This window comes from Nelusetta ayraudi, unplaced genomic scaffold (genome assembly GCF_046127955.1).
Source record: "Nelusetta ayraudi isolate G7.1 ecotype Tasmania unplaced genomic scaffold, CSIRO-AGI_Nayr_v1 ptg000170l, whole genome shotgun sequence".
Taxonomy (NCBI): Eukaryota; Metazoa; Chordata; class Actinopteri; order Tetraodontiformes; family Monacanthidae; genus Nelusetta; species Nelusetta ayraudi.
Window position 1 is genome coordinate 819450 of NW_027466220.1, and position 11704 is coordinate 831153.

An 11704-nucleotide genomic window follows, 5' to 3' on the forward strand; every position below is an offset into this window, starting at 1 on the left:
TGCTGCTGCCGCTGCTGACTGGAATTTCTTCTTCTTCTTCTTCTTTGTTTGTTTGTCCTTAACGCACCCCAACCTACCACCACCACGTCCCCCCCAACGACACTCTCACACACTCGGAATACACCCGGATTACACGGCAAACAAACAAACGGCGGAGTGCTTTTTTTGTTTTTTGTTTTTTTTGGCCGGGCGGCTCCAACAGCGCCCTTTTCTTCTCTCCCCCCCTCCACCCCCCACACCTCCTCCATTCCTCACCTGATCCTCTCCCTCCCCTCCGAGCTGCCTCCGGCTAATGAGCCGTTTCCCGTGTTTTTCCGGTTGATTTACGGCCGCGCTGCCGGTGGAGCGGAGGAGGAGGAGGAGGAGGAGGAGGAGAGGAAGCGATCGAAAGTCCGCCAGAGCGAGCGGGCGAGCAGGGGGAGGGAGGAGGGGGTGGGGGGGGAGGTATTCAAATCAAGCGCTCGGAAGAAGGAGCTCGCAAGAAATCTGGCGGCTTTTATTTGAAATTACCCACAGTTGGTGCTCACCTCCACCTCCCCACCACCCCTCGGTAACGAGGACGGATGGATTTGTCTCCGTGATCCGGACTGGCCGCGTATCATCACTGTTGCCCCCCCCCCCCGGTCTAATCCCCCAAAGATACGGTGCTTCTGATCGCCCACATCCTTCCCGGAGACAACGATGTTTCCCCAGGGGCGACACCCGGTAAGACTCTTCCTTCCTTCCTGTTGGAACTGTTGTTTCTGTTCACCTGCTCTGCAACCAGGTGTCCATCCTCACTGTCTTTGTCTAGCTACGTAGACCCCCACCCCCCCCCCCCACCCTCCAGTTAAGCACAAGTGCAATCCCATCAACGTGTTAATTGGGCTTGAAGCACAGTCGGCTTGTTAATATTGTTTGTTCAATAGCAGCCAATAATTAAAAATTGTTGACACTACACGTGAGCCCTGGAGAAGAGGCGCATAATGAGGCACTATGATGGTAGTAATTTATCCCCTCTTCCCCTCCCTCATCCCTCGCTCTCTCTCTCTCTCCGTGTGTGTGTGTCAGGCGCCCCACCAGGCTCCAGGCCAGCCCTTCAAGTTCACCATCCCCGAGTCGCTGGACCGCATCAAGGAGGAGTTCCAGTTTCTTCAGGCGCAGTACCACAGGTGGATAAAACAAACACACACATTCAGCAGGAAATGACCCCCCCCCCCCCCCCCCCCCCGAGTCGTTAAGGGGGCAGCTCAGCGGCCAATTTGCTCTTTGTCATCTGCACTCTAACGCAAAACCACCACCGCCACCGCCATAATGAACAAAAACCCCCAGCTCTGGCCTCATAGTAACCTCTAAACCTGGATTAGGCTCTCTCCCTCTAACACACACACACTCTTTTGCTCTCCTGCGTGCACACACACACACACACACACACACACGCAGCAGTGTTGGTGCTAATCAGCCCTTACTTTCTTTCGTGTGTGTGTGTGTGTGTGTGTGTGTGTGTGTGTGTGTGTGTGTGTGTGTGTGTGTGTGTGTGTGTGTGTGTGTGTGTGTGTGTGTGTGTGTGTGTGTGTGTGTGTGTGTACTCCCTGTGTTTTGCTTTGCGACGGGCGGAGCGCTCCCTAAGGTTATTTCAGGGTCGGGGTTGGCCACAACAGGTGGGAAGCTTTGGACCTCACTCACTCACAGGCTTTTTTGTTTCACCTTCACTTCATAAGTCTGATAAGTCGCAGTAGAATTCAGGCATCAGCAGCAGGCGGCGATGATGATGATGACGGGTTGACAGGGGGATGTTGAAAAGAGATGAGCCAGGTGAACTGCACGGAGCTGTGGCAACTCGAGAGGTTTAAAAAAAAATTCTGTGATGACTGTGACACATTTTTCTTCTATTTTTTTTTTTTTTTTAAATCTCTTCCACCATGAATCCTACACGTCATGTGACTCATTTGAACTGTAAACGAGGCCGACGTGTTCTACACAGCAGCAGCTTTTGCGGAGCAGGCCAAGAAATGCGTGTCGCTTTTCAACCCCGTGGGGAGATTACAGGCGTAAATTGTAAACCTCAGCGGTCACGGTAGTCGCCAGCGGGAACCCGTCTCTGAGGAACTTGCTGCAGAACCACCCGGCGTCGTGCGGTTTTTGTTTGCATTCTAACCACCAGTGAGAACTGTTGGGGGAAACAGAGTTCCTCTCCTGCCGTCTCACCGCTGCAAGCTAAATTTGGTGCTCGGCCGGCCTCGGCTGCAGACAGCTCATTCATTCGAATCTCTAATTTTATACAATATGACGAGGCGCGCTCGAGGTTGTAACAGGGCGGCCTTCAAGTCCCGCAATTGTGAATTCTGTGTGTTCTCAGCTTTCTGGGAAATTGATGCGCTCGCTCACAGTGATCTGGGGTGAACGACTTGGCCCTCATTCAAGACGTTCAACTTTTTGCCGTTTTGCTTCGTGTGTTTCAGCCTGAAGCTGGAGTGTGAGAAGCTGGCCAGCGAAAAGACGGAAATGCAACGGCATTATGTCATGGTGAGATCAGTGTTACTTTTCCTTAGTATGGCTCTTTTTTTCTTTTTTTTTTCTTTTTTTACAGAGGAAGTAAAACCTGTGAAACATACCAAAACAGCAAAAGGCAAAGTGAAGAAATGAAAACAACACCTGTTTCAGTCTTTGCACTTGCACCGCTTCCTAATTCCAGGGTGCGAATGAGGTGTGTGGTTAGATTGTGGCAGCACATTGCAGTGTGAATTGTTCTACTTCTCTAGCCTATAATTTCATCTTTCAACTGAAAATCCCTTTCTGTTTAGTCTTCCTAAAGGGCAATCCAAATTTTACACAGCCGTAACGTGCAAAAGAGCTCCTCCGCCTTATGCCTTTTTGTCTGCTTAGCACAAGTAAGTGTTTGTAGACACACGTCGGCCACTTTCCCTCTAAAGTGCCACTCTGGCATCGTTGAAAAGCACTTGATTTGGATGCTGGAGCTGTTTGATAAAGTGCCACTGCTTCATCAGAGTTACCTGGCGTAGCAACACGACTGTTTGCTCGAGCAAAACAGGCCTTATCTTCAAAAGCTGCATTGAACCTGTTAGTTTGTGGAGCGGCTCACTGTTTGTGGTCAACTGTTCAGACTTCCTTATTCTAATCTAACCATCTGACCCTGTCCTCCTCAGTACTACGAGATGTCTTACGGCCTCAACATCGAAATGCACAAACAGGTACAGATCCTTGTCTGTCTGCCTCTCTGTCTCCATGTTGGCTTCTCTCTCTCTCTTTTTCCCCTTTTCCTCTCATGGCTGGGTCTTGATGTATTTAGCGTGTGCACACGTCGACGTGCACGCGCACCCCTGTAAATGTATCCCAGGCGTGTGTGAGTGGGAGTGCGCGCGCACGTTTTTTAAAGTGTGTTTGTGTGTGTTTATTTGTGATCGATGGGGCTCTGTCTCCATTTCCCCAGTTAGGGCAGGCCGCCTGAGCCCAGAGGCTGGATGAATGGCTCTGTAGATTGATTGGTGCTGTCTAGGGGAGCGGCCTGCTTTATTACATTAGAGGGGCAGGGCTGGGGGAGGGAAGAGGAATCGATCATCCTCCCATCGTCCCCGCAAAGTCGCAGACAGTCGAGCTCCCGCTTTAGACGCGGCTGAACGCGCACGAGGAAACCAAACTGCAGGTGGTTCAGCAAAGCAGGTGCATAGCTGAGCGGGCAGCAGAAGGAAAAAGCACGCGTGAATATGAGGAGTGGAAGTGGGAGGAGCTTTTGATTTTCAAAATTGAAGTCAGTGGGGGGGGGGGGAAGTTTTGCCAACCTGCCTTGTTGCTAATGTTCAGCTGGGGGCGACTGCTCCGCTTGCACTAGAAACCTTCCTCTATGTCACCTAATCACATGACCTCAACTGATTTTTATTTATTTATTTATTTATTTTTTTACATTTGATTCCATTTCTACTCTTCGGGCATATTATATGTGGGCATTTTCTTTATTAAACAATGATAAAAATAACCCAAATGGAAAAACTCCGGTGAAAATGCTAGTGGGTTAGCCAAATCTAGCTCACTCCTGCTCGTAGGCATGATTCGATGCACCAATGCAAGGCTTTATGACGGTAGTCACATCGGTTGAGTGTACATTACCCCAGGGACATAGAAGGTATTCAACATATTGTTGCAGGTGCTTGAAAGGCAAACGATGCATAGGCATGTGAGTCAGGCAGACACAAAGTTCCCAAAGACGTGGCGCATGCAGTTATTTTATGTTGGAGACGGAGACGATAGAAACAGTATCTGAAGTGCGTTCCATTCTGCAGTTAACTTGAGACAGTCTGTATCAGTGAACTAATGATATCACAGACACTGGATAGTGTAAAGCTTCTTTAAGTGGACATATTTAACTCCTGAAGTGAAGAAAGGCAAGACCGCAGCTTCCACTCTTTCCTGTTTTTGGAGAAGCCCAAAAACATGCTTCCTGTTTTTGGAGGAGTCCTCTCTGAAGACTCTTAAAATAATCAATTGAAGTTGTTCATTTTTCTGCGGCCCTACTGCACAGTTTAAAGTCAAAGACTTCGTGATGGTCTGGTCTAGAACACGGATTTGCTAGGTTCCCGGTCTCACCAGTCTAATCCGGTGTCTGGGCCTGAACCCATTTGGTTTAATGCAACTAGACTGAACCAGCAGTGTTACGAAATAAAGACATTAGGTCAGGGTGCCGTTGCTTGGAAGTGGCCTGTGAGCTGATTACCCGTGAAGTTCTACTTGTCTGGTGTGCTACAGGGTAACTGGAGTTCAGAGTTTTGTGTAAAGCGCTGAACCACTCCAGCGGGAGGTCACAGGAGACCGTTCTCATCCGTTCTCCTCAGCGAGTTGCTGCAGGTTCTGCCACTCGGCATTATTTCGCCGCACTCTCGATTCAGAGCGAAGCAGGTCAAGTTTCGTTCGACCTGTTTTCCCTTTGATAGCTGTTGCCACACGTGGAACAAGCGACTCTTAAGGAAGGAAGTCAGGCAACTGCTGTTTTTTTGTTGTTGTGAAAGCTGAACCATAACGCTTGTGAGAAAAAGAAAAAAAAAGGTTTCCGTTTATGAAATTTGATTCAGTTTTGGGTTTTCCCACAAAGCACCGGTTCAATAAAACGCCACAACAGCAGCTGGTCAGGCAGCGAACCGCAGCCACGCAGGGGTGAGCCATGCGTTGCCGGGTCGCGGTGGGGGAATTCTACCATTAAAGTTGATCAGATGGCATTTTGGCCGACTCGCGGCGATCCAGCCGTACTTTCAGCTAAATGAGTGCACAGCATGGCAAGCGATGAAAACAAATGCTGTCATTTGCACTCGTGTCTGACTCACTGTTACTTGCTGCCTCACGGAAACTGTGAGAATGCCTGCCCTCGACTCTAATGAGCTGTTCACATCTTATTCCAATGGTGCAACATACGCCCGACCGCATTGTATTTCACAATAACCTGATCCTCCAGATGGAATGCCGCAGAAATCTTTTCTCCCTTAGCCTTTGGATTCCTTGTAAACTAAGACTTGTTAAGGCTTCAGATGTCAACGATTTGGCTGCCTCGTTGAGTTTGGCTCATTTTCACCCCCTGATTTAAATTGAATTTGTACAGAAATTTCAAGTTTGTGTAGATGCTAGGGATGTTAACGATTAATTGATTATTGTCGATTAAGAATTTAATTGATTCAATTCAATTCAATTCAATTTAATTAAATCAAATTAAATTAGTTGCAATTAATTGAACTTTTTTTTTTTTACACGGGTGGTTAATATCATTATAACAGTGTAGTGGCAGGAAAGAAGAATTCACCTGTAGATACTGTGATGGTCATAATATACCTGGAACAAGTTACTTTTCAGTTTAAATGTGACCCATTAGAAGTCAACTTAAAGTCAGAGGATAAATGTTTCGGGTGCTTTTTCTGTTCTCTAATGTAAAATTATTTATTATTTATTATTTAAGGGTTAAATAATGTGTTCCTTACACATTTTTCATTGTGAAATTTAGGTTACCAGGAAAAATCGCCGCTGGTCGATAAGGACAATCAACTAACGATTAATGAATGAATCGATCATTTGCACCCCTGGTAGATGCCTAATTAAGCGTTTAGAACTTCACGTTTTGAAATGCATTTCGGGCTTCCTGGAAATGAACTCCGGGTCCTCAGCAGATTGCTGCCAGGAGTTGGATTGGCCTCACTGCTCCCTTTATGCTTCCTCTTTGCTCCTCCCTCCCATTATTGTATTTTCTCATGCTCCCTTTCTCCCTCTTTTTACACCCTTAATTTCTTTTACGCCATTCTTGGTCTCCATTTAAAAGTATTTTTCAGGCTCTATTGGTGCTGCACCCCCCCCCCCCCCCAACTATTTTTTTTTTTGTTGTTGCTTGGATCCTCTTTCGTTTTATGTCCATGTGAAGCTACTGTTCTTTCAATGTGAGGGAGATGCAGCCCCCCAGCACACACACACACACACATACACACACTAAAGCTCCAGGGGAGGTCATTAGCTTGGGGCTGCAGTTGTCAGAGCAACATGCTTCTGTGGGTGGGGAGTTTGAGGAGGTACCGAACAAACCACCTCCTGCTGAGGAGGTAGAAGTGTGTTTGTGCCTGCACTGTGGCACTAATGCTCCAATTTGGGAAGCCTGCTCTCAGTTTGCATGCGGCGTCTGTACTGGGACTGCCTCTGTTCACGGCTGTGTTTTTGTTTTGCTTTTTAATTGGGTTCCCAAGCAGTATTATTTTTTTTTTTTTTTTAACAAATCAACTGGAAATGTTTTATGCTTTAAAAATAATCAATAGAAAGTGTGATCGGATATAGCATCTCTTTTTTTTTTTTTTTTGCATTTTAGCTTAGATACTTAACATTTAAAAAAAAATAAAATATATATATATATATATCCAAAGACAAAATTAGAAATCCAATTTTTGCTTATGGATTGATTTGGTTTTCAATGCTGCCATACAGTGTGATACTCTCTGTCCTGCTGTTCAAGCAGTCCGAGTACCTCCACAGAAAATGAAATACTTTTATTTATCACCATTGTTGTTATGATTTCCATTATTGTTTACAAGTGAAATAGGTTGTCCCAGTGCTGGCGTAAAGATTCGGTGCTTGCACACTCAAGCTTTGCACGGGGGTTACGTTGTTGAAGGGATGCAACCACTATGTGTGGCCTTGTTAGTGTGATCCTTAGGAGATCTGTGAGATACCCTGAAGTGACCTAATTGTGGCAGATGAGCCTATTCTCAGACAGCCTAATAGGTGAGCCTTCATACAAGGCTAATTATAGGCTTACAACTCGGGATTCTGAGAATGCACTTGCGGATATAGACGGCCTGAAATACAATAGCTCTTTATTTATAGTGCCCGTAGCATGGAATGAGTTGAACATAATGAGATTAGGTTAAAGTATGGAGCAGCTTATAGCGGACATCCAGGGTGTGGCTCTCTGGCGGTGCTGTCTTTTTGCCAAAGTCGTGGAAAACGGTTCAGAAGTCGCGGAACCATGAAATAGTGAGACTGTAGAATATTGTCAGTTCTTGTTAAACTACCAAATAAAACATTAGTCAAGAGAGAAACACTTTTTTAGGTTAATATAACACATGAAACTCTCTTAAGTATTAAAGACAATAAAACTTTTGCATAATAAAAAAAAAAGTGAATTGTTTTTATATATTTATATATATATATATATATATATATGAATAAATCCACCAGTCGCACTACCAGGATCAGCTTGTATTCACTTTTTGTAGCTTGCCTGAGCGCATAGATCACCATACCAGAGGTCCAGCCTTGGTGCGGTGAAAGGCGGGCGCGTGTGCACAGTGTTAGTTAACAGCATTAGTGACACGGCTTTAGGTTATGGACGTGTCTGGCAGTCCATACTTCCCTCTTGCGGAGATGTCATTGTGAGCGGAGGAAAAACAACTTGACAACTTATTTCTTGATTTGTACAACCGGCGTTGCGCTGATGCATCTGGACGGGGATGCTGATAAAAGATGAAGAGAGCCAGAGCTGCACTCACTCCATGTCACATCTGGTTTCCCTGATGAATGACTTCTTCCTTCCTCCTGCGGCAATGGAGCTTCTTAACTTCCAATTGTTTATTTATTTATTCTTTTTAACCAGGCAGAAATAAATGTCAAAAGTATTTTAGAATTCTTGCCGCAGTTAGGTTCAAGCAGTAGGTGGCTCCTTTGACTTTTAACGGCTACAGATTCCAAAAGGCCTCCATCAAGGGGGGGAGCTGTCACCAAGCTAAATGAGGTGTCATCACAAAGGGCGCATTTCCAAAGCTGTGCACTTCAACCCACACTTGCTGAAGAAAGAAGCATGCAGAAGAACTGAAAGACGGCCCTTTCTTCTTGCTTTGTAGTCCGCAACATTTGAAAAAAAAAAATATATATACATATGTTCTCTGAGGAATTGTACTTTTAATGTTTATTGCTCTTGTACTTACTGTCCTAGAGGTGTGTACAGTTTTATTCCTCATTGGTGGTTCAGGAATGAATTCAGACCAAACGCAACAGAGCAGCATCTCGTCGTGGAAGTTTGTCAGTGGTGTCAGCCTGCTGGAGCCGCCCGCCGCCCTCTCCTGTCCACTTTGCCCTCTGGCTGCGGCTCCGTGCTCTCGGCCCGCGGCAGCCAAAAGGCGAGCAGGTTCTAGCCGCCCCACGCTGCAACTGGCTGTGTCTTTTATCGCCCGCCCGCTGTGGCAAAGACTCGCAGCCAAAGCGGAAGGAACTCGTTAAACTAAATGGACAGACGTGCGTTTGTGGCACGCCGCGGTTTGGTTCCATAAGCAGCCTTCTAGTAAAGTGCTGTTTTGTTTTTTGTTTTTTAACACAGTCTTGACGAGTTGGACGCAATTTGTTTTTAAAAGAATTTGCAGCCGCAACTTAAAAAGCGCCCTGGCAACCTTGCCTCTTTACGTTGAAGATTTATTGAAGACTTATTCATCCTGTTTACGTTGATGATTCCAGGGGCAGCGAGTCATCTTCGCAGCTAAAGTCCCCTCGGTCTTAACGCTGAAATATCGCTGATCCCCAAAACATGAAGTGGAATTGAGCCCTCTGAGCTTTTAAGACCAGCGTCCGCTTCCAGGTTGTGCATGTGACTGAGTGTGTCTGGTGAGCCATTTACCACATTTCATGGCTCCTCCAATTCCCTCTCCAGTCTGCCCCCCCCCCTCCCCCACCCTTTTTTTTGTATCAATTTGATTGGCCGATATGTAATGCGACTCCTCTTATCTGATTTGGCGGCACCGCGGGGCTATCTGGTTGCAGCCAATTGTTGCCACCTCGGGGGCTTTTTGGGGGGCCGGGCGGATGTGTTGGCATGGATACTGGTGGGAGGAGGTTGGGGGTGGGGGGGGCAAATGAAGTTAGCCGCTGATGAGATTACACCAAAGTGCTGATGGGAAGAGGTACAAGGAGTCCAAGGCAACGGGCCGCAGTGAAACTTGAGGCGGACGGAGAAAAAAAAGAGAGAAAAAAAAAATCGTGTTCCGGTTTACGTTGCCGAAAATGGACGACAAAGTGGACAGAAGTGGGTCGTCGATCACCGGCCGAGACTCGCCGTGTGTGTGTGTGTGTGTGTGTGTGTGTATAAATAGATTTTGTTGGCTCGCTGACAGCGCCGCCACCCCCAACCCCTCTTTCTCTGTGTGTGTCTTTGAGCCATAACTGTGACGTAGTGAACGACAACTAAGCCTCTTTGTCTTTGTTTTCGCCCCCCCCCGTCAGACCGAGATCGCCAAGCGGCTGAACACCATCTGTGCGCAAGTCATCCCCTTCCTGTCGCAGGAGGTCAGTACGCGCGGCCCGTCGACACCTTTTGCCGTCTTTGTCACCTTCAGGCGGTATCTGAAGTCCTAATTTCTGTGTTTGTGCTTTTGTTTTGTTTTTGTTGCAGCATCAGCAGCAGGTGGTCCAAGCTGTGGAGCGAGCAAAACAGGTGACCATGGCAGAGCTCAACGCGGTCATTGGGGTGCGTGGGCTGCCAGGTCTCCCCCCCACAGTGTGTATATCTTTAATTTACTTTTCACTTTAATCGCTAAGCCCAAGACGGTATTCATTTATTTTTTTTTAATTTGAAATCGACCATTTTCTGAACCTTTGTACAGATGAAGTGGCCTCCAAAAATGTTGGTGTCTAGAGAAGGGTGGGGCAAACCTTTTGACTTGTGGGCCACAATGGGTTCTAAAATTTGACAGAGGGGCCGGAGCAGGAGCATGTGGAAAGTGTTTTGGTGACTCCCACCTCATTCGATACATCATCAAGTAGAAAACGTGCTTGAATGTCAATTGAAAATGAACAAAAGGCAAGGTTACAACAACCCATCTGTCTTTGAAGCCCACGGTATTTAGCTCTTTATTGAAATGACTCTTAAAACACTGAAAAGTTGATGAAATACAGCCGTTTTATGACTTAATTAATCTTAATATCGTATTTTCAACTTGGATGGCCGGATTTTAATGCTTAACAGGCCTCATATGGCCCCCTGGTCTTAGTTTGCCCATTCTTGGTCTCGGTGGAACTGCTGAAAACGACTGCAGTACTTATGCCAAGCCTTTCTGTGGCGCTGTTTGCCGGAGAAGAAGAACTTGAACACATGCTTAAGCTCACACGGTGGGGTTTTGACATCAACGTAGCCCCACCAGTTGGTCAACTGGGGACCAATCAACTAGTAATCACAGTTTAGATGAAGCTAGTTCCGCACCGGGCCACAGCTCTGTGTATTTAGCACCTCTGGCGACATGTAACTCATATTAAGAGCCAAATCATAGCAAGATGGGAAGACAGGAAGAGCTCCTCCAGCCCCAGTTTAAGTTAATGAAGTTAATGTGGTTGGATGTGACACAGATGTTGATGCCGAAGACATGAACCCGGAGGAGGGTTCTTGAGGGACCTTTATGGCGGAGTTAGTGCCAGCTGATATCCAGTGTTAACTGTGTTAGCGACCGTGGACTCGCTTCATCGCTGCAGTCGCGTCCTGTAATTATTTCATGCCTACTTCAAACAGTACTTGGCGAATCCCCGGAAGTTGCACGAGGGACTGTTAACCCTCACTGGTTGCGTTAAATCTACTTGATAAAAACAGATTGCGTCGACAAATGTCTCCTTTTTTCTAACGCCTAAGTGTCAATGGAGGCGGCGACTCATTTGGAGCGATGGGAGGAGTCGACGGAGGCCGAGAAGTTTTTAAGGCGATTGTGGGAGGAGAGGAGAGAGGGTTAGAATCTTGATGAGAGCGCTCTCTATGGAAGCCATAGGGGCTTGGCTGGGGGCAGTTTAGTGCTGGGCTTCAGGGGTGGGGGGTGGGCGGGGTTGAAGGGAATTGTGGGAAACGGGGGTTGGAGGGCATTTTGTCGCTTTGGCCTTGGAAAAAAAAAAAGAAAAAGGGGGGGGGGGCGCGGGCGGAGCTCGGAGAGTTAAATGTGAGGTCGGCTTGTTAGTTTACAGGGTCTGAAGGGTGTGTGTGTGTGTGTGTGTGTGTGTGTGTGTGTGTGTGTGTGTGTGTGTGTGTGTGTGTGTGTGTGTGTGTACGCTGGAGCTGGCCGTTGCTCTTTGAGTCTTAATTGCAGGATTTCAGTGTTTGTCGGAGGGGGGGGGGGGGGGGGAAGGGAGGGGGGTCACGCCGTTGGCCTTACCCCACCCCCACGCCCCTCCCCCACGCCAGCTTGTCATTCACCCCGTTTGTGAGTTAAATGAGTGTAATGAA

At 47.1% G+C, this 11704-nt stretch overlaps 1 protein-coding gene across 1 annotated transcript; it reads left to right on the top strand.

The window, feature by feature from the left end:
• The first annotated feature begins 244 nt into the window (after nucleotides 1-244).
• LOC142880690 (transducin-like enhancer protein 1) lies at nucleotides 245-11070 on the top strand. Its single transcript, XM_076014673.1, has 6 exons — nucleotides 245-705; nucleotides 1051-1151; nucleotides 2442-2505; nucleotides 3147-3191; nucleotides 9727-9789; nucleotides 9896-11070. The coding sequence occupies exons 1-6, from the start codon at nucleotides 682-684 to the stop codon at nucleotides 10031-10033; spliced, it is 435 nt and encodes a 144-aa protein (XP_075870788.1). The 5' UTR covers nucleotides 245-681; the 3' UTR covers nucleotides 10034-11070.
• Nucleotides 11071-11704: the final 634 nt, after the last annotated feature.